This window comes from Callorhinus ursinus, unplaced genomic scaffold, assembly GCF_003265705.2.
Source record: "Callorhinus ursinus isolate GAN/ISIS: 27379988/994484 unplaced genomic scaffold, GSC_fseal_2.0 scaffold9, whole genome shotgun sequence".
NCBI lineage: Eukaryota > Metazoa > Chordata > Mammalia > Carnivora > Otariidae > Callorhinus > Callorhinus ursinus.
Window position 1 is genome coordinate 48663856 of NW_027397071.1, and position 23257 is coordinate 48687112.

The following is a 23257-nucleotide window of genomic DNA, read 5'->3' on the forward strand; positions in this document are numbered from 1 at the left end:
GGTGAGCAGTTTGGGGAGGCACCCGAGTGATTGCTGCAGTCCTGTGTGCTTTGAATGAGGCTATCGTGAGTTCGGGGGCTCCACAGGAAGGGACAGGCCTGGGAGCTGAGACACTGAAACCAGCGCTGCACAAGTTGGGCCAGTAGGCCATATCTGGGATATCAGCGTGCCCCTGGGCCTGAGGCCCTGGCCTCTGCTGGCCGGCAGTTTCCAGCACCAAGCACAGTGCCTGGCACTTGGACCAGGATGAAAACAAGCCTTACAAATAAGACCTAAAATATCCACTCCTTAGAAGGGGAATGGGAAGCATCCTTTAGTGTCTGTGTCGTGCTTCTCACCTGCCCAACTTCCCACAATCTGTGCAGATTCAGCCCAGAGTCTCTCAAGGGTCCTGTCCTCAGCAAGCATCTGAGACACAGACCCAGGAGAGCTCAGAGCAAGTAGAGAAGCCTGGGTACCCCACAAGAGAGGCCAGTAAAGTGCTGTGCGCATTCAGAGAGAAAGGGACATCATCTAGCTGCGGACAGAGCATGGTTCAGGGAGGTGCTGCAGTTTCGTGCAGGCCTTGTAGGTCAGTGAGGTGGGCTTGACCGGGAGTGCCCTGCTCAGGAGTGGCCCGCCTGCCTCTCTCCCCCACAGGGGCCGAGAGGCCGCAAGCACTTGTTAAGGGGCATTTCCCTGGATACAGCAGGGGTGTCTGTTCCGATCACTGGCCTTGGCAGGAAGCCCGAACAGGGCTGCATAAGTAGCCAGGGTCAAGCGATGTAGGACAGCTTCGCCTCAGTCTTGTTCCCTTATCCTTTCCCACCTAAAGCAAGCATGGCGTTGCAGGGGGATTGTGCAGAGTGCATGAGATTAGCCTAGGCCTACTCTGTGTGGGTGGGCCTCTCTTCCTGTCTTTCCTTTCTTAAGCCTTGGTTCTCCTTCCCCAGGGTGTTGGCCTCCATCCCTGGGGTGCTTGCTCTTTCTGAGGCCGGAGCTTCGGAAGACTGGCCCTGCATGACCCTTCTGGGGGGCATGTGGTAAACAGACACATCCGGCCCCGACGAAGACTGGTGCATCTGCAGTGGCAGGGGTGAGGGGCCTGGAAGGCGGCACCTTTCACAAGCTCCCCACGGGACCAAGGCAGCCATGGTCCATGTTTGGAAACATTGCTTAAAATAGTTTCTTCGTTAGTTCACGGTTCCTGCTGCAATGACAGTGATTTACTCCCCAGGTGATTCCAGAAACTGATCTGGAAACATCTCCTGTCTTTTTCCAGAGTGCATAGAACGAATCCCATGGATTGCTCCCGAGTGTGTTGAAGACTCCAAGAACCTGAGTGTGGCTGCTGACAAATGGAGCTTTGGAACCACACTTTGGGAGATCTGCTACAATGGCGAGATCCCTCTGAAAGACAAGACCCTGATTGAGGTGAGCAGTTGCTGTCCAGGGTGCGAGCCGAGTGAGGACTCCTTGAGCACTCAGGGATGTCTCGGGAGCTGTCAGGAAGCTTCATGTTGTAGGAAGAGGTGGATGTCTGTTTGAATCTCCTCCACAGGCTTACTGGCTGTGTGACCTCGAAAGTGTCACTAAACTTCCCTGAGCCTCAGTTCATCATCTGTAAAATGGGGATAAATAACACCTACATTGCGGGGCTGTTGTGAAGATTAATAATGCATGTAGAGTGCCAGGCAAATATTTGTTGGTAGAACATTATAATACTGTTTAGCTCAGATTTTAAGTGCCCATTAGTCAGCAGAATTAACACAGATATTTGTTGAGTTTCTTTATCCCAGATATAGATATACAGGCTGTATTTTTTAATATCACAAGTTCTTAGGCAGTTAAGTGTGTCTTATAATTTTACAAATTTAATGTAGGAGTTGTTTCATTAAGCTCAAATTTACTTAACTAATTTTATATTTGGCATTTAGGTGGTTTTTAAATTTGTAATGTTCTATCTAATTCTGCAGGGAATATCTTTGAACATAAATCTTTGTTTATGTCTGACTTATTTCTGAGTCTTTTGATAGTTGGAATTAATGAGTCAAAGGATTTGAAGACTCTGAAGGTTGTTACACATATTGCCAAGTTGTATTCCAGGAAGGCTGAGTGACTTCCCTGGAACGCAGCTTACTCGGGACTGGGGTATACTGCCCATCTTCCTTGAATGTGGGTTTTTGTGTGGGGACTAAGATTTCCCTAAACCACAATGAGGCAACAGTAACACACATGTTTATGAAATCTACCTTGAAGCACAGCTGTTGGGAATTAAATTAGGGATGGTAACTGGGGCTAAAAGGTTAGTGACTGGTTCCTTTGGTTTCTTCCATGTGGTTTTCTTCTTTACAGAAAGAGAGATTCTACGAAAGCCGGTGCCGGCCAGTGACACCGTCTTGCAAGGAGCTGGCTGACCTTATGACCCGCTGCATGAACTATGACCCCAACCAGAGACCCTTCTTCCGAGCCATCATGAGAGACATCAATAAACTGGAAGAGCAGAGTAAGACAGTCTTACCCTGTGGCTGAGAACAGCCAGTGGCCCAGGGGAGCGGGTGAATAAAGAGCCGGTGAATGGCAGTCACTCCTTTTTAACGTGGTTTCTTTTCTCCTCTGTTAGATCCAGACATTGTTTCCGAAAGAAAGCCGGCAACCGAAGTAGACCCCACACATTTTGAAAAGCGATTCTTGAAGAGGATCCGTGACTTGGGAGAGGCAAGTTAGGCTGGAGTTCCCTGCTGACCATGTCACCTCTCTCTACGTCCAAAGCCGCTCTCCATTCTCTGTCATTTCGGGCCAAGGTTTATGAGAGAAAGCATCTCACTGTGTTTCCTCTGGGCCAGTTGAATCACAAGGGATTCTCCATTTGACACAGGGTGACAGTGCGCATATACCTGCCTGTCCAGAGGGCTGGATGTGCACACAGGATGTTGGTCTGCTCCCTCCAGACTTGACTCTTCTCTGAGGGATGGAAGAGAATGGGAAGGGAGAGATCTGGGGGAATAGGTATAGATGGGGTAGAAATAGAAAAATCCCTGTCTCAGACTTTCCTGGGTATCTGTATCCTGCGAGGCTGCTTAAATGAGGGATTATTTACTACACAGGCCAGATAGAGTATCAGCTTTTCCCTTGGATCTTGAATGGGAATTTCCAAACAGCTAATGTGACCAGAAAAGCTACTGTGATTTGCATCTTTGTCCGGATTTCCTGTGGTTCAGTTAAGTGAACATAGACTGCGTCCCGCACTGAGTACCTCCTGTGAGCCAAGGCTGTGTGCTGGCACTTTACAGGCGTGGCGTCCTTCATTCCTCACGCCATCCCCGAGAGGCTGCCACTGCTGTGGGCGTGGAGCCCCTCCGGAGCCAGCTCGGAAGATGGGGTGACTGGGCCCACATCACTGCCTAGTGGCCTGGTCAGGATCTGATCCCACGGCTGGTAAACACGCTTCATGCAGTGCTCTTTTCAGCTGCATGGTGGTGCCCGTCCTTCAGCCTGGGCCCATGGCTCTCAGAGAACACCACGGTTGTTCTGCAGGACCAGAAACCACTTTCATTTCCTTTTGGGTTACATTTTCATGGAAACTGGGATTGATGTGTCGGTTCACCAGTCCCCTGATACCTCTTTTTCTTAGCCCCGTCACGGAGGGGATAGCACGTGAGACCAAGAGAGGAAGGGCCCAGGTAGGAGCTTGCTGCCCCTAAGGTCAGGCTGTGCCGCTTGCCCCTGGCCTTCATGGGAGCGGCACAAGGAGCAAGGCTCGTGTAAGTGTCCCTGCTGGCCCCGCGTGGGGCTCCTCTCATCAAGTGCATGGGTCTTTCCTTCTAGGGCCACTTTGGGAAGGTTGAGCTCTGCAGGTATGACCCTGAGGGGGACAATACCGGGGAGCAGGTGGCGGTCAAATCCCTGAAGCCCGAGAGTGGAGGCAACCACATAGCTGACCTGAAGAAGGAAATTGAAATCCTAAGGAACCTCTATCATGAGAACATTGTGAAGTACAAAGGCATCTGTACAGAAGATGGTATGTTGGGCACAGTGGGGTTGGTTTGAAAACGAAGGGACTGTCTGGGGTTAAAAGGCCAGTGTGAGCAGGCAGTGCCCTCAGCTGTACCTGGGCCACCTGGACACGCTTGCCGGTGGTTCCTGGGAGCTCTGCGGCTTCACCATCGAATGCACAGTCACGTCCCTCAGCGCAGAGCTGCCAGGGAAGCCACCCAGCTTCCCCTGCCACCAGGGATGATCCCAGCGTTCTCTCTCCAGTGCTGGAGATTGGGCTTCACTCATCCTGATATTCACACTTAGGCCCTATGAAACTGACACCCATTGTCTGTTTTTCCTATTCTGATCCAGCCCTAGCCAGGATCTTTCATTTTCTAGTTGTCTATATCAAGGTGGCAAGCGGTATTTACTCATAAGTATATCTTTTTTTACCAACCAATATAATACATAACTGTATTCTAAAACTGGTAATGAAATGATGTGGCTTGTAATTTTTAAAAATCAGTCATCCTCAGTGGTTTGCAGAGCACTTAGCTCAGTGGGTGCTGATGACTGGGCTTTGTTATGTACACGAGTGTAACTATCTCCGTTCTTTGAGGATCCCAAGGTTCTGGAGCTTAAGAGGTTCAGTAGTGATTCAGGGGTGACACTGAAATCAGCTCAGGGCCTGCATCTCCAGATCCGGTACCCTGTACTCTCCCACAGTTCCTTCATCTGGTGACATCGTCCTGATGGGTGTTTTTTTCTAAACAGGAGGAAATGGTATTAAGCTCATCATGGAATTTCTGCCTTCAGGAAGCCTTAAGGAATATCTTCCAAAGAATAAGAACAAAATTAACCTCAAACAGCAATTAAAATATGCCGTTCAGATTTGTAAGGTAAAAAAAAAAAAAACATGTCAAAGATCAAAAAATCAGGCACTCTGTCCTGGGTAATTGGGTTGTAATTAGACTGCAAGTGGGAAGCTTTCCAGTAATTGTACCTGTACCATTTTGCTCTTCATGATTTGGATGAAAATTAGCCGGTACTAAGAAAACTGATTGGTTAATATGGCTGATTTAATGTGTATTTCTTTGAATTGGGTTAGTCTTACTATTCTTGCATTAAGAACAAACAAAAAAAAAAACGAGTGATAGGTAAATGAAATGACATTGGTGCTTTTTCATGAAGCAGTGATGGATACAAAACAGAACCTGAACTGACCTTTATCAAATGCACTCTCCCTTCACCTCTCTTTCTCAGGGGATGGACTATTTGGGTTCTCGGCAGTACGTTCACCGGGACTTGGCAGCAAGGAATGTCCTCGTTGAGAGTGAGCACCAAGTGAAAATTGGAGACTTTGGTTTGACCAAAGCAATTGAAACTGACAAGGAGTACTACACAGTCAAGGATGATCGGGACAGCCCTGTGTTTTGGTAACAATCTAATGTTATGTCAATGTCTTTTGTTCTTCCTGCCCAAGTCAAGGCTAGAAAGAACTTAGCACATTTGGAATTGATTGATCTCTCCCCTCAAGAAACACCTTTTAGGCTGTGTCACTAGAAAGCAGCCCACACAGAAATGCCTGAGGTTCATACGACACCATCTTCCAAGGAGTGGAGGATGCTAACCACCCGGTGGCTGAGCATTTCCAGCTTCCCAGGAGAGGGCATTCATCTGACACAGTCCTTAAAACTGTTAGTAGTGGCAGGGGTCACATGCATGCACAGGAGGCCTAGAGGGCAGGTAGGAGGAAGGGGTGGGAACGAGGTGAGGAAGTAGGCACTGACAGATTCAGGGAGATCCCAGACAGAGCAGAGCGGAGCACAGTCCACAGGGAACTTGGCCGTCTGCTCATGGATCACTGCAGTGTCTTGGTCAGAAGGCTGCACCCTGACTGTGACCCCTTGCAGCCTGGAACGCCATCCAAGGGAGAAGCTGTTTAAGCCTCTACTCTACTGCTCCTGTAGAACAAACCAACACCTCCGAGGTGCGTCCCGCAGAGACACAAACCTAGATCTCTCCCACCCATGGAGCCTAAGCCTTCATTCAGTCATTAATATATGTATCAGGGCCCTACTTTGTGCTGGGTACTAGAGATCCGTGGTGAACAAGCAGACTGAGTGTAGAATTTAATGGATTGGGCAGCCAATTTCATGGTGGTTTAAGCATGGAAGGGTTTAGGTTTGATTTTCTGGAAGTCCTATTAAGACTTTAAAAGATCCATGGTGGTTTGTAAGGATGGTAGAAGAAGGCATGTGTGACTAGCAAGAATGAGATGAGAGCAGGGAATATCCCAGGACCTGAATCTGAATCAGCTTGGTGGGACTGGATCACGACAGAAGTGGGAGGTCTCAAGGACTTGCTAAGGCGGAGCACCGGAGGCCGAGTCACAGAGCTGGCGCTCTACCTTCGAGCTTTGGGACATACCACTGGAGGGTTTAAGAATGGTGGCTTTTGCTTTAAAAAGATCACTGTGAATGGGAGGGGAGCAAGATTGGAGCTAAGGAAGTGTGATTCAACCAGAGCCAGTGAGGGTGTGAACTAGGGACAGTGGTTAGGACAGTGACAGTGGGGCTTAAGAGAAGTGAGTAGGTTTGAGAAGTATAGGAACCTGGATATGGGGGTGCCTACGTTTCTGGCTTGGGCAGTTAGTTGTCATCCAGCGGAACAGTTGACCTTGGAAGAAGGCTGCACAGTGAGGTCACTGCTGACTAATTGTGAACTTGCAAAGAACACTTGGGGTGTGTCATCCTATGCCTCCTCCACATGGACAGCCCATGGAATGAAGAGCACAAACTAATACTTTAAAGCAAATACGTTCTACAGAGAGCCTGTGACGGTATTGTTGTTCAAAGCAGATATGTGCTTTAGCAGATGTGTGATTAATACATTAAACACTGAGAAAAGCCGAAGAAGTGATTTTTTTGGAGATACTCTGTAATTGTAATGTGTTGGAATATCCTTCCCAGGAAATGAAGTTTCATGGTCTGCTTGCTTTCAGGTATGCTCCCGAATGTTTAATTCAGTGTAAATTTTATATCGCCTCTGACGTCTGGTCGTTTGGAGTGACTCTGCATGAGCTGCTTACTTACTGTGACTCAGATTACAGCCCCATGGCGGTAAGTCTTCCTTGTCCCTTCATCCAAATCCAGCACCCATTGAAAATGTGTAAATTTTGTTCTTAAAGGGAATCCAGTTAGTATGTTACAGTGGGAAGCGTCACTTTTCCATTTAACATTGTTTGTCACTTGACACTTATTTGTGGCTCTCTCAAGTCCTCATTTCACAAGGAGCCCAAGTTCTAGAAAATGGTGCTGACTTTCAAGGATCTTACCTGTGTGAGGATTCCAGGGACAGTTTCCTGGGAGAATGAGGGAGCAGTGGGGAGGGCCTTGTTTGAGCTTCAGGAATTCATAAATGAGATCATTTTCACTGAGACAGGCTCTTCAGCCAGGGGAAGGGATGGTTGGTAAAGTCTGAGGAAGTGATTACAGACTAATCATTGAGAGCTAATCAAGATTTGGGGCTTTCATTTAAAATTACTGAGGGGCGCCTGGGTGGCTTAGTCGGTTAAGTGTCTGCCTTCGGCTCAGGTCATGATCCCAGGGTCCTGGGATCCAGCCCCGCGTTGGGCTCCCTGCTCAGTGGGGAGTCTGCTTCTCCCTCTGCTGCTCCCTGCTCTCTGTCAAATAAAATCTTTAAGAAAAATAAAGTTACTGAGGAAAAAGCCTTTTTATTATCTTAATTTAGTTAATCCTAGAAATTTTAACTTAATCTGCTGTTGATATAAATATGTGCTAAAATATTTGGTTTGATTTTACATAGTTGTTCCTGAAAATGATAGGCCCAACTCATGGCCAAATGACAGTCACAAGACTTGTGAATACATTAAAAGAAGGAAAACGTTTGCCTTGTCCACGTCACTGTCCAGATGAGGTATTTGTGGGCTATTTTACAGTGATAAACTCAGTTTGTGTTACGTTTTCAGGGCTTGAGTTACCTAGCAAGGGTTTGGGTGGGAAGAAGTAGAAAAGCCATTTTTAAGATAATTTCCTGAAGCTGAATTTCAGATCAGACATCTGTAAAACCTTCTTTGGGGCAGATGACAGCCACAAGTTAGGTTTAAAGTAAGGATTCCCTCCAACAGTAGGCCCATCTCAGCGAGCACCCCGAAGCCGCACATTCTAGTGTCGCCCAATTGTGACAAGTACATATAGCGTTGGCCCTTGACCCACATGGGATTAGGGGTGCTGACCTACACCGTTGGAAAGCTGAATGTGGCTTTTGATTACCCAAAACTTAAGTCTACTGTTGACCAGGAGCCTTACTGATAATAATAAGAGAAAAAAATGGTTAAGAGAAAATACATTTATAGCACTAGATCATATTTAATGAAAAAACTGTATATAACTGGACCTGCACAGTTCAAATCCGTGTTTGCAGGTTGTTAGTAGCATTTATGACATTTATTCAGTTTTCTGTATTCTAAAGTGATTTGAGCCTTTAAGGCCAACTCTTAAGACTATTTGAGATGTACTGGAGAGTTTGTATGAATCAAAGAACCACCAGGGAGGAAATTTAGAGTCGAGTCTGCACTGAGATGTAATGACCTGGATTTTTTGGAAGGTCGATTCATGAGCTTCTCAAGATAGATTGTTCATCAATAATACTTTTGAGTAATCCATTTCCAAGAATTTTTTTTAACTCGATTTCCTCCCCTTCTTACAGGTTTATCAACTTATGAGAAAATGCTGGGAATTCCAACCATCCAATCGGACAACTTTTCAGAACCTTATTGAAGGATTTGAAGCACTTTTAAAATAAGCATTGATAACATTTAAACTCCTGTGTATCAAGTCCTCCTTCCCCAACCAGTACCCAAGCCATTTAAAATTTTTAATGGAAAAAATTTGTATTTGGGTATGTAAGGCACACTGTGGTGCTTATTATGTGTAAGTACTTCCCTCTTGAAATTTGACACCTGTAACAGATAATGACCCTCGAAACAATAGAGAGCACTTAAGCACTCCTCCTTTTGGAAAAGAATGGAAAGCACCGTTATGTTTGGCTAGCGTACTGTCCCAGTTGCATACCAGAAAGGGAGAGGAGCCTACAGAAGCCCGTGTTCCCATTTGCCTGTTGATCGGAAATGCTTTCCCGGCAGAGATTGATGGACTTAGGCAATACTCTAACATGCCCTCAGATTTCAATCTCTCTACAGTGATAGACCAAGCATTCTTGAAATATTAGATACCCGTTAGTAGACTATTGTTTCTGTACCAAGATGAGTGTATTCCTGTCACCAGTAGGACTTAAACTTTGAGTTGTCTCTTCAGTGGCTTTGCTCCTGTCCCCGTGGGTGACCAGCTAATGCTGAGTTTTGAGAAAACTGGTCAGAGCCAGGGGGACAGCTGTGGAATAGATACTCTATTGCCTGTTAATTCTTGAGAACCAAGCCTGTGCTTTCCTAAAAAGTATACCATACCTTTAATCAGAAGGGACTCTAAGACCCCGGGTACTGTCATACATGCTTTTCAGAAATGTTAATGTATATCCTTTTCTAACTCTACCACTCTGGGGCAAGCTGTTGCAGCATTGGTTCTGGATGCTGTGTGCAACCAGTGTTTTCGTACTTAACCATCCATCTACAAGAGTTCAGGAGCTACTAGACAGTTCTCAGTTTGCTTGGAGGTAGCTGGGTAATCAAAAATGTCTAATCTCTGATTCAATGTGAACTGTAAGAACTTGATGACCAAGAGTCTGAAAAACTTTTTGTTAATGCTGTCTAGCATTTGTTTGATATCCTTTTTTCCCCTTTTGAGCCTAAAGAGTTCTGGATTGATTCAATGGCAACAATAAACTTGCCATTTAAATTTATTCAATATCCCTACATCACCAAGGTCTCTCTGTCTGTGTCAAACCTGTGGTCACTCTATATGCACTTTGTTTACTCTTTATACAAATAAATATACTAGAGACTTCACATGCATATGCCTTTTAATATTAAGATTTCATTTTCAAAGCATTCAAACAATTTGTCTACATAGAAAAATAACAGACTTTGTGGGGGGGGGCGGAGTTTGGTAATGGTCCTTATTACAGCAAACACCACTTGCTTGGTACTTATCTGTTCTATCCAACGATACACAGAGGGCAGATCCATATAGCTTAGTTCTTTTCAACCTCTTCCTGCTTTCATTTTGCAGCTCTGACTTAAAATTCACCATCTTCTGTTTGTATTAGAGAGGTGTGACTAAGCATTGACGATGCTTAATGCAATAGGAAATGGGAAGGAGAAGCGCAGAACATGGAGAAACCATTATTCGTCTGCTGAGTCATAACCGATGCCAATCCTTAACTTTCTAGCTGTCGTTTTCGAATAGAATGAAATAAATTACAAATCAGATGTACCACTTTTTAAACTTGATAATTAGAATAGGGTACCTTATTACAAGACCTTTAATGATCTGATTTCAAAAAGACAAGGAACTTGGAAATTTCTAGATGGCAAAGGGTTTCTCATCTGTTTAATACCAAAGTCTTCAGGAAATGGTGATGTCAAAAGTTATATGCAATAATCACAATTCTTGCCGAAGTAAATTGAGTTAAATAGCTGATAATAAAAGAATAAGAGACAAAGCAGAAAGTGAGGTATAACTTACTAGCTCAAAATTGTTATACTGTTACTCCACAGTGCTCCTTCAGTATTGAGGGTTGAACTATACTGTGGAAATAGGGCATTTGAGGATCAAAACAGGCCTTGTTCTAGCAATTAGATCATCACTAGTTTATGCCATGAAATCAGACACAGAAACGTACATCGCTTGCCACTTACAAGTCTGTTGCACAAGTGAGAGGATTAGGGAATTAGTGCCATTAGACCAGAAGTCAGCGCACTCTCCCCCATAAAGGCCCAGATGACAAATATTTTAGGCTTTGCAGACCATATGGTCTCTGTCACAGCTACTCAGCACTGCCACTAGGGCACACAAGTAGCCCTAGACAATATGTAAATGAATGAGCATGTTTGTGTTCCAGTAAAATTTTATATATGGACACTGAAATTTGAATTTCATAGAACTTAATTCAAATCTGTTCTACTTCATTTAAAAATGTAAACCTCATTCTTAGCTTGCAGACAGTATAAAAACAGGTGGAGGACTAAACTTGACCCCAGGGTATAGCCTGCCAACCCCTGAAATTATTTCACCAAAGCTACTTTTTTTTTCCCCAAAAATAGCTTGTTTTTCACAAAAGGTATAAATGGTAAATAACATTAAAAGTAAAGCATCTATAGTTGTGTAGAACTTGGACCTTACTATCACTCTGGGTTTTATATTGTGGGGCTGATTTGGGGGTATTTAGTTTGCATGTAGAGCATCTTTATAACATTACCACCACTGCATTTTGCAGTTGCACTCTTGTAGTTCTAGGAAAAGTTCTAAAAATCTATAAATGAGATTACTTCTAGGGAAAGTAGATTGAAATGCACATTGGCATATAAGAAACTCATTCTTCTAAGGCTCAGGAAACAAGACCGTTTCCCATTTATTGCTTCATACTTTTATATGTGGTGTCAAAATTATTCCCAGTCCTAAACAAGGAATATTGGAACATTGTTAATTTCTCCAGTGGACTATAATTTAATACCAATTAAGATGCATCTACTTGTAATGGAAAATGTACTGTATTATTGCTACTTATTTTTTATTTGGCAATTCTGCTTGCTGCACAATACAGTTCCTTCTGGGAAATTAGAAACCCGTATTTAAAGGATATGGCTAGTCTGAATGTAGTTAAGGCAGCAATGAACAGCAGAGATACTGCAAAAAACCTTATGAGGTTATAAGGAGAGAACTTAACTCAATATACGCGCTTCTTTTTTAAGTAGGTTTCCATGTAATAAGCTCCTGTGCCCTGAGAATGCTGGTCAACAAATTCCACAGAACCACCTTCTGGGGCAGAGATGAGATATGATGAGCCTCGCTTTTCATTTCTTAAAGAGGATACCTATGAGAAAAAGCACAATGCTAATATCTAAATTAAAAATTGGTTTATTCATTAAAGATGTTTATAAGAAAAGCAATTCTTCTGATTTGCTCTAAAAACAAAATAGGATAAATAGCAAATTGATCAAATTAAAACATTAAGATTTCTATATCAAAGTCACTTGTGGAACTTTTAAAAAATACAAACCAGCCTCTGAGTGCCCTCTCTCCTCCACCCCCAGTATTTGGGGGAAAGGAAAAAAAAAAGCAATTGCATTGCTTCTGCTGTCCCCACCTAGTTAAACCCCACTGCGTCAGAATACCTATACGAGATGTCAGTATTCCTCTGAGAAAGGTGAGTGGCTAAGAAGTTGAACTGCATATCAGATTAGATGGTGGGTCTGTCTAGTAACAAAAGAAGTGGCAACGTACTAGTAGGTCTAAAAACACAAATGGTTCCAGACCCAAGTGGAACACAGGTGTGCATGGGGAATTCAAGACCATTTCCAGAGCTCAGAGGAAGATGGCAGAATAGGAAGATCCTGAGCTTACCTCATCCCACAGGGGCAACAAGGACATCTATGCAACTAATTCTGAAGATGACCTGAAGACTGACAGATCTTCTGCAGCCAATAGAAGGGTACACGGAAAAGGGTAGGAGGAGCAGAAATGCAATATGGAACCAAACCCCAGCACAACTCCCCGTAAACAGGAGGGACATCATAAGCACAGAGGAGCAAGGGGATCAGAGCCCACACCAAACACCCTGCACTAGGAAGGTGAGTATCCATATCTCTGGCTTTCAAAATCAGCAAGGCTTACCTCCAGGAGAGCTAGAGGGTGTAAGAAATTGAGTCTCCACCCTTAAAGAGCCAACAAGCCAAATAACAGCCCAAGACACAGCACGAAAGAGTTTGAAAAGTACCTGGGCTATACATGGAAATTTATTGACTAATTTTAGGACATGTGCCCATGGGGCAGGCGGTTTTCTGCAGAAGTTTTCTCTGGAAATAAAAGTGCTGGCAGGTGCCATTTTTCTTGCCTTTCCCCAGCCTAGATAGCCAGAGGCTTCCAGGAGTCCGTTCTAGCACACTTCATCTGCCTTGCTAGCACTACGTGCCCCATCGTGTCATTCCTTTGTGGACCTGCCCGGGGCAGGGGAGGGATGCAAACCCTCTCCACCAGCACACATGCAGCAGTCAAAGTGGCTCATTACTATACAGATAGCTGGGCTGAGTGCCAACCCTGCCCACCAGTGAGCTTATGGTGGCTGCAGTCAGGCCTCTAAGCCAGCAGCACAGAAAGCAAACCCTACCCACCAGTGCACCCACAGTAGCTGCAACCAGCCCTCACAGGGAGCAAGCCCTGCATCCTGGCCACTTGCAACAGTCATAGCTCAGCCACAACAGGAGGGCACATGTAGCCCACAGAGGGAACACCCGTGGAGTACTTGGTTCTAGTGACTAGGAACAGCTTACAACAGGGCCCCTTCTACACAAAGCCATTTCCTGTAGTGATCTCCTGATCTACTTTCAAGATCAGGAGACATAGCTGACCGGCTTAATACATAGACAAACAAGGAGTTAGACAAAATGACACAAAGGAATATGTCCCAAATGAAAGATGACAAAAATCACAGAAAAAGAGCTAAATAAAACAGATAAGCAATATGCCTGATAAAAAGTTCAAAGTCATGGTCATAAAGATACTCACCAGACTTGAGAGAAGAGTGGATGACCTCAGAACTTCAACAGAGAGATAGAAAATATAAAAACCAATCAGGGGTGAAGAGTATGATAGCTGATGTGAGCAATACACTAGTGGGAATCAACAGATGAGAGGATGCTGAAGAATGGGTCAGGGATCTGGAAGACAGGGTAACAGGAAGCAACCAGGCTGAACAGCAAAAAGAATAAATAATGACAGGTTAAGAGACCTCTGCAACATCATCAGCATAATAACATTCACGTTATAAGAACCCAGAAGGAGAAGAGAGACAGAAGGCAGCAGAACTTACTTGAAGAAATAACATCTGAAAACTTTCCTAATCTGGGGAAAACAGACATTCAGGTCCAGGAAACACAGAGAGCCCCAAACAAGATGAGGCCAAGGATGTCCATACCGAGAGTCATAATAATTAAAATGGCAAAAATTAAAGATGAAGAGGCAATCTTAAAAACAAGAGATAAGTAAACAGTTACATACAAGGGAAACCCCATAAGGGTATCATCTGATTTTTCAGTCCAGAGGAGTGGCATGCTGTATGCAAGGTGCTGAAAGAATAAAACTGACAACCAAGAACACTATATTCAGTCTTTCAAGAAATGTTAAAGAGAATTCTTTAAGTGGAAAAAAGACCATAACTAGAAGAAAATTATGAAAGGAAGAACTTTTGCTGGTAAAAGTACACATAGTAAAGGTAGTAGATCAATCACAAAGCTAGTAAAGAGATTAAAACACAAAAGTAGTAAAATTATATATTCAAAAATTAGTCAAGGGGTACACAAGATATAGAATAAGACATCATAGACATAAAATGTAGAAGGAGTAAAAATTTCATGCTTTTAAAATGTGCTTGAGCTTAAGTGACCATCAAACTCAATGTAGACTGCTGTATACACATAGGATGTTATATACGAACCCAGTGGTAACCAAAACCCTCTAATAGATAAAGAGAAAGGAATCTAAGCATAACACTCAAGAAAGCCATCACCACAAGGAGGAGAGCAAAAGAAAGGAACAAAAAAGTTAACAAAATGACAATGAACACATCAATACTTACTTTAAATGTAAATGGACTAAATGGTCCAATCAAAAGACACAGAATGGATAAAAAGAGTTAAAACCCAAAGACCCATCTATATGCTACCTGCAAAAAACTCACTTTAGACCTAAAGACATATATAGACTAAAATGAAGATACAGAAAAAAGTTATTCCATGTATATGGAAGCCAAAAAAAAAACCCCAAAAATCAAAAAACAAACCCCACAGCTGGGGTACCAATACTCAGACTTTAAAAGAAAGACTGTCACAAAAGAAAAAAAGGTCATTACATCTTGATAAAGGGATCAATCCAAGAAGATATAACAATTGTAAATATTTGCACACCCAATTTAGGAACACCTAACTATATAAAAAAAAATATTAACAGACATAAGGAAGAAACTGGCAGTAATACAATAAAAGTAGGGGATGTTAACACACTACTTACATCAATGTATAGGTCATCCAGACAGAAAAATGAATAAGGAAACAATGGCTTTGAATAAAACTTTAGACCAGAGGGACCTAACAATATATACAGAACATTCCACTCCAAAAGAACAGAATACATATTCAAGGGCATGTGGGACATTCTCTTGGATAGGCCACAAAACAAATCTCAATATGTTTAAGAAAACATCATATCAAGTATCTTTTCTGATCAGAGCAGTTAGAAATCAATTAGAAGGAAAAAAACTGGAAGAAACAGAAGCACATGTAGGCTAAATAACATGTTACTAAACAACCAATCAGCCAATGAAGAAATCAAAGAGCGTATCGGAAAAATATCTGGACACAAATGAAAATGGAGATGCTACAGTTCAAAATCTTTAGGATGCAGCTAAAGCAGTTCCAAGAGGGAAGTTCACGGCAATACAGGCCTACCTCAAGAAACAAGAAAAACTTCAACCATCTAACATGCTTAAAGGAACTAGAATAAGAACAAAAGCCAAAGTTAGAAGAAGGAAATACTAAAAATCAGAATGGAAATAAATGAAATAAATCCTTAAAAAAACAATAGGAATAATCAATGAGACTTAAGAACTAGTTCTCTGAAAATTGATACACCATTATCCAACTAATCAATAAAAAAAAAAAGAAAACCCAATATTGGAAATGAAAGTTACAATGGATACCTCAGAAATACAAAAAATTATAATTACTACAGAAAATCATATGCCAACAAATTGGACAAACTAGAAGAAATAAATTCCTAGAAACATAAAATCTTCCAAGACTGAATCAGAAAGAAACAGAAAACCTGAATAGACCAATTACTATTAAGAAAATTGAATCAGTAGGCAAAAATATTCCCAACAAGCCTAAGACCAGATGGCTTTACAGGTGAATTTTACCAAATATTTAAAGAAGTGTTAACTCCTCAAACTATTCAAAAAAATAGAAGAGGAAGGAACACTTCCAAATTCATTCTACATGGCCAGCATTACCCTGATACCAAAACCAGACAAAGATACAACCAAAAAACAAAATTACAAGCCAATATCCTTCATGAACATAGTTGCAAAAATCTTCAAAAAATATTAGCAAACTAAATTCAAAAATACTTAAAAAGACCATACACCACTGTCAAGTGGGATTTATTCCAATGATGCAAGGATGGCACAATATACACCAATCAATGTGATACACCACGTTTACACAGGGAAGGATCAAAGTCATATGATTATCTCAATAGATGCAGAAAAAGCATTTGACAAAATTCAACATGAATTCATGATAAAAACTCAACAGAGTGGGTATGAAGGGATCATAACATAATAAAGGCCATCTATGACAACCCATAGCTAACATACTCAATGATGAACAACAGAGCTTTTCCTCTAAGATCAGGAACAAGACAAGGATGTCCACTCTTGCCACTTTTATTCAATGTACTATTGGAAGTCCTAGCAATTGCAATCAGACAAGAAGAAGAAAAGGCATCCAAACTGATAAGAAGTTAAACTGTCAATATTTGCAGAGAACAGGATACTATATGTAGAAAACCCTAAAGACTCCACCAAAACCTGTTAGAATTTATAAATGAGTTCATGGTGGCTCAGTCAGTTAAGCATCTGACTCTTGATTTTGACTCAGATCATGATCACAGGGTCATGAGATCGAGCCTCACATGAGGCCTGCGATGGGTGTGAAGCCTACTTAAGATTCTCTCTTGCCCTCTCCTTCTGCCCTTCTCCTCTGCACACTTTCTCTAAAATAAAGAAATCTTGAAAAATAAAAATAAAAATAAATGGATTCAGGCAAGTTGTGTAATACAAAATCAATATACAGAAAAATGTTGCATTTCTATACATTAATAATGAAATAACAGAAAGGGAAATGAAGAAAAAAATACCCATTTACAACTGCATCAAAAGAATCAAATATTTAGGAATAAATTTAACCAAGGAGGTAAAAGATCTATCTTCTGAAAACCATAGGACACTGATGACAGAACTCAATGATGACACAAATACATGGAAAAATATACCATGCTCATGAACTGGAAGAATATATTCTTAAAACGTCCATAATACCCAAAGCAATCTACCAATTTAATGCAATCTCTATCAAAATACTACAGTATTTTTTCAGAACTATAGCCAAAAAAAAAAAAAAAAAATCCAAAAATTTGTCTGGAACCACAAAAGCCCCTAAATAGCCAAAGCAATCTTGAAAAAGAAGAACAAAGCTGAAGGTATCACAATCCCAGATTTCAAATTATATTACAAAGCTGTAGTAATTAAAACAGCATGGTGTCATCACAAAAATAGATACATAGATCAATGGAACAGAATCGAGAACCCATGTTTATGTGATCAATTAATAACAACAAAGAAGGGAAAAATACACAATTGAGCAAAGATCATCTCTTCAATAAATGGTACTGAGAAAACTGGACAACTATATGCAATGAAACTGAATCACCTTACATGGTAAACAAAATAAATTCAAAATAGATTAAAGACCTAAATGTGAGACCTAAAACCATAAAACTCATATAAGAAAACATAGACAGTAATCTCTTGGACATCAAACTTTTCTGGATATGTCTCCTCCAAGGAAAGCAAAAGCAAAAAAAAAACCCAAACCAACAAACAAAAATCAAAATTGGGCTTATATCAAACTAAAAAAGATTTCGCACAGTGAAGGAAACCATCAACAAAACAAAAACCAAACCCATCTGCTCCTTCCAGCCCACTTCAAGTCATCAGTGTCTCTCTAGAAGGAGTTGTTACACATGCCTGTGCCCCAGCTTTTATGGCTGCCACTCAAGGGATGGTCTCTATATAGCCTGACTCCGATAGCCAACAGAACTTATATTCATGAGTCCCACAGTACTGTAGGAAACAAAAAATTCTTAATGGATGCAGGGACATCCTCTCTACCCCCAACCTATGACTATATACCTGGGCCAAGCACAGAGGGAACAGGCAAAAACTTCCTTTTCTATCTGTCCCTGGAAGAGGTTTAACTACATACTTCCCCAGCTGCTGCCTGAGTGTCCAGGTTCTAATCAGCCTGCATCTAGGTGCTAACTGCAACCCATCCTTTTAGCACACTGACAAGTCTTTAGTGCACCCTCAACTACTAAAAGTCACTAAGAACAAAGGAGGAGGCTTGGATAATCACAAACGTTTGAGGGACACTAAGAGCTCAGGCCAGGTTCATCCCCTATACAACACCATTCTGTCAAGACTGGGAGAGGTGGCTATTTTATCTAATGTGCAGAAACCAACACAGAGAGTCAAAGAAAATGAAGAAACAGGGAAATGTGTTGCAAACAAAAGGACAAGGTAAATATCCAGAAGCAGATTGCAATTAAACAGAGATAAGTGATTTACCTGAGAGGAGTTTGAAATAACAGTCAAAAAGTTCAGGAAAATAATGCATGAACAAAGTGAGAATTTCAACAGAGACAGAAAATCTCTTAAAAGTACCAAACAGAAAACTCAGAGCTGAAGAATACAACTCAACTGAAAAAAAAAAAATTCAACAGAAAGGTTCAGCACCAGACTAGATCAACCAGAAGAAAGAGCGAATGAACTTGAAGACAGGTCAGTGGAATTCATCCAATCGGGGTTTTAAAAAAAAGAATAAAGATACCTTAAGGGACTTATGGATCACCATCAGACAAATCAATATATACATTATAGAGGTCCCAGAAGGAAAGGAGAGAGAAAAAGGGGCAGAAAGCTTTTTCAAAGAATTAATGGATGAAAATTTCCCTACCCTGAGGGAAGAAACAGACATCCAGATCCATAAAGCCCAAAAAGCACCAAACAAGATGAATTCAAAGAGACCTATATGGAGACACATAATTAAATTATTAGATATTAAAGATAAGGAGAGACTCTTTAAAAAAAAAAAGATTTTATTTATTTATTTGACAGAGAGATAGACAGCACAAGTAGGCAGAGTGGCAGGCAGAGGGAGAGGGTGAAGCATGTTCTCTGCTGAGCAGGGAGCTGGAAGTGGGGCTCAATCCCAGGACCCCAGGATCATGACCTGAGCCGAAGGCAGACGCTTAACCGACTGAGCCACCCAGGTGCCCTGATAAGGAGAGACTCTTAAAAGCAGCAAGAGAAAAGCAAGTTGTTATGCAAGGGAACCCCCTTAAGACTATAAGCAGATTTTTTAGCAAACCTAAAACCATAAAATTCCTAGAAGAAAACATAGGTGCTAAGCTCCTTGGCATCAGTCTTGGTGATGATTTTTTGGGTTTAACACCAAAAGTTAAAGGAAACAAAAGCAAAAAAACAAAGCAGGGGGGAGCACAAGAAACTGAAAAGTTTCTGCACAGCACAGAATACCATCAACAAAATGAAAAAGCAACCTACTAAAGGAGAAAATACTGGCAAATCATATATCTGATAAGGGGTTAATGTCCGAAATAGATAAACCACTCATGCAACTCAATAGCAAAAAACCAAACTGCTATTATAAAATGGACAGAGGATCTGAATAGACAACTGTCCAAAATGTAGAGATAGTCAATAAGTACATGAAAAGATGTTCAATAGCACTAATGATCAGGGAAATGCAGATCAAAACCACCGAGAGCAGGAATGCATAAGCCTGTGATGGGACACGGAAGAGAGTAGTGGCAAATGAAGTTGGAAAGACATGCTGGCCTCAGTCACGGAGGGGGGTGAGAATGAGATATCACCTCATACCTAGTAGAATGGCTATTATCAAAAACAAAAGATGTTAACTATACTGGAATTAAAATTAAAAACTTAATAAAAAAGATGAGATAACAAGTGTTGGTGAGGATGTGCAGAAAGGGGAACTTTTATGCACTACTGGTGGGAATGTAAGTTGGTGCAGCCACTATGAACAAGAGTAGAGGGGTTCCTCAAAAAATTAAAAAATAGAACTACCATTAGATCTAGCAATTCCAGTTTTGGGTATTTGTCTGAAGGAAACAAAAACACTAACTCATTAGTGATATCTGGGCTCCCATGTTCACTGCAGCATTATGAAAGCAACCTAAGCGTCTATCAATGGATGAATGGATACAGAGAATCTCTCTCTCTCTCATGCACACACAGTGAGTGAGAGAGAGAGAGAGAGAGAGAGAGAGAGAGAGATTATTTAGCCATAAAAGGAGAAAATTTGTGACAACATAGATGGAGCTTGAGGGCATTATGGTCAATAAGTCAGTTAGAGAAAGACAAACACCATAGGATTTCATAGGTGGAATCTAAAAAATCTAAAAAACAAAGAAAAGAAAGCAAATGAAACTATAGATACAGAACACAGATTGGTGGTTGCCAGAGATGGTGGGGAGTGGGGTGGGTGAAATGGGTGAAGGTGGTTACAAGATAAAAACTTCCATTAATAGATCAGTAAGTCTTAGGGATGTAATGCACAGCATGGTAACTATAATAATACTGTGTTGTATATTTAGAAGTTGCTACAAGAGGGGCACCTGGGTGGCTCATTCAGTTAAGCATCTGCCTTCAGCTCAGGTCAGTCCTGGGGTCGAGTCCTGCATCGGGTTCCCTGTTCGGCAGGGAGTCTGCTTCTCCCTCTGCCTCTGCCTTGCTCATGCTCTCTCTCTCACGCTCTCTAATAAATAAAATCTTTTTTAAAAAGTTGCTGTAAGAGTAGATCTTAAAAGTTCTCATCAAAAGAAAACAATCTGTAACCCTGTGGTGGTGATGGATGTTAAACTAGACTTCCTGTAACAATCATTTCACAATATGTGCAAATATTGATTATTTTGGAGACTTGAAACTAATATGTTATATACCAACTATATCTCCATTAAAAAAGAAATTCCACCCTAGGTTAAGATTGCCTGCAACAAAATTGCATACGAAGACCCTAATTCCTCCACTATCGAGCCTCTAATTATTCTCTTCAGCTGCCTTTTTCATTTGACCCCCTTTGTTGGTCCGGTGGTCTTACTGTGTGTTAGACTGTGGCCACTAACACCGTCAGACTCTTTCTTCTTCTTATTTTTTAAATTTTATTTTATTATGTTATGTCAGTCACCATACAGTACATCATTAGATTTTGATGTAGTGATCCACGATTCATTGTTTGCGTATCACACCCAGTGCTCCATGCAGTACGTGCCCTCCTTAATACCCGTCACCAGGCTAACCCATGAACTTTTTCTTATTAGTGTTCTTCCTCTAATAAATGATCAGTCCATTAAATTAAATTTTGAAAAGCTACTTGTTTGATAACCCAATCCATTTTTCAAAGGTAACAGGGAACAGGGAAAGAAATAATACCTAACTCCAGGATCTGGAAATTGCACACTTTCAATTCCCTTCCCTTGATTCTTCCTGCTATGTGGTAATCCATATTTCCTGTCTTAGTATAAAGCAAATCAATAATCTGAATTTTCTTTTCTTTCTATACTATCTTTATTCTCAGAAGGCAGGGAGGAAATTTGTTAGGTGCTTTCACTGGAAGGACTTGCCAGTTGTGCTACACCATCCACAGGAAGAATCAAGTGAGATGCAGGAGATCCGCAAAACCCTTCACTGAGCAGAAGGGGGAAGATCAGTAAGAGGAAAGGACAACGGAGGTCATTCTCACCCATACGGTACTGGGGGAGAGACGATTTTTCTGCTATGCCCTATCTAACATATCTAATTGTTAGTGCAAGGACTGCTGGGGACAACGGGAAGTGATGACAGTTGATTACGATTTTTGAAACAAAGCTCAGTGTTCTCGGAGAAATAAATCTGGATCAAACATCGGGAAAAGGGAAAACCACAAAAGACGAGGAGAGCATAGCAGGCAAACACTCTACCTTCTAGTTCATATTTGCAGGATACAGACATTCATTCCTTCATAGACTAACTACTGAGGGCACCGGGCTGTGTGCTATGGGGTTACCTAGGTAAATGAAGCTTGTAGTGGGCCTTCCAAATGCTCATATCCTAGGAGGGGAAGTAAGAAAAGCACAAAACTAATTTCTAAAAGGAGAACGCCACCGTGCCAAATGAGACATAGAGGTGAAGTGCTCAAGCTTTTCATAGAAGGGAAAATGGGAGAGGAGAGTTTGAGAAATATGGACAAAATTTTCATGGATGAGAAGGCATCTGGATGGACTGGGAGAGGATGTCAGATGTGGACATGAAGAGAGTGGGAATGGCCCTTCTGGCCGAGAGGTGATGCCTGAGCAAAGGCAGGTGGCAGGAAGACACGGGCCTGGGAGGGCACGTAGTGGCCGATCCATGGCAAAGAGTACAGCAAATGAGGTTGGGAAGGCAGGCTGGCCTCAGTCATGGAGGGGCTGGAATGCCAGGCTAAGGATTATCAGTGGAATCATAAATCAGATCTTGAATCTGGAAAATGTAATAAGCAGCTCTATAAAAAATGTGGTAATGGAAGAGATAGGCATTAGATACATACATGTGGGCAAACACAGAGATTATATGTGATTTAAAACTTTGGTTAAAATTTTACATGGAATAAATGAGAAAGTGGTACACCTTGAAAATCTGAAAAAAAAAATTCAACGGGCATTTATGCTTGGAGAGACTAAAGAAAGACACTGAGGACAATGTCTACTATTCAGGTGTAAACCAAATTAGCAAGATATCCAAACCATAATACATTTGAGAGAGAAACTGACAAAACTGAATGGTGATGCTATTCTACACCATATTGCTGACACCTGCCCTGTGCAGTAGCAGAAAAGGAACTATCTGCATTGCATAGATGTGAAAACAAAAGCTCAGATATCTTAGGTGACCTGGCTGAAATCACAAGGTTATCAAATATTAGAGCCATGAATCCAACCCATTTCTTTGTCACTCTGGTATCCTTTTCATTAATCCAAACCGCCTTATTTCTAAAAATACATTTTGTGTACACAGGATGAAGCCCACTCCGTAACTATGCAGTTGCCATTTTATTTTTGGATTTAAAGAAAGAAATCTCATTTTCTTCCTTTAATTAAAGCAAATATTTTTATCTTCATGTAAATGTGGATTCATTTCCTTTTGTTCCCATGTGAATTTAGAAAAGAGAACGTTGCGGTTTCATTTTTGGAGTGTGTCTTAAGCTTGATAT

The 23257-nt window shown here is 41.6% G+C and overlaps 2 protein-coding genes across 6 annotated transcripts in view; one reads left to right on the forward strand and one right to left on the reverse strand.

Moving 5' to 3' along the window:
* Positions 1-9943, forward strand: part of JAK1 (Janus kinase 1) — a 123353-nt gene extending 113410 nt beyond the window's left edge. For both annotated transcript variants that reach the window (XM_025871770.2, XM_073896603.1), the window contains exons 17-25: positions 1262-1413; positions 2335-2485; positions 2603-2697; positions 3808-4000; positions 4732-4856; positions 5221-5393; positions 6962-7079; positions 7786-7896; positions 8689-9943. In XM_025871770.2, the coding sequence (XP_025727555.2) occupies positions 1262-1413; positions 2335-2485; positions 2603-2697; positions 3808-4000; positions 4732-4856; positions 5221-5393; positions 6962-7079; positions 7786-7896; positions 8689-8784 (1214 nt within the window). In that variant the 3' untranslated portion in view covers positions 8785-9943. The remainder of the gene's footprint in view (positions 1-1261; positions 1414-2334; positions 2486-2602; positions 2698-3807; positions 4001-4731; positions 4857-5220; positions 5394-6961; positions 7080-7785; positions 7897-8688) is intronic.
* Positions 9944-11766: 1823 nt separating this feature from the next.
* RAVER2 (ribonucleoprotein, PTB binding 2) overlaps positions 11767-23257 on the reverse strand; it is a 95657-nt gene continuing 84166 nt past the window's right edge. For all 4 annotated transcript variants that reach the window (XM_073896611.1, XM_073896610.1, XM_025871772.2 and 1 more), the window contains exon 12: positions 11767-11970. In XM_073896611.1, coding sequence (XP_073752712.1) covers positions 11824-11970 — 147 coding nt within the window. In that variant the 3' untranslated portion in view covers positions 11767-11823. The remainder of the gene's footprint in view (positions 11971-23257) is intronic.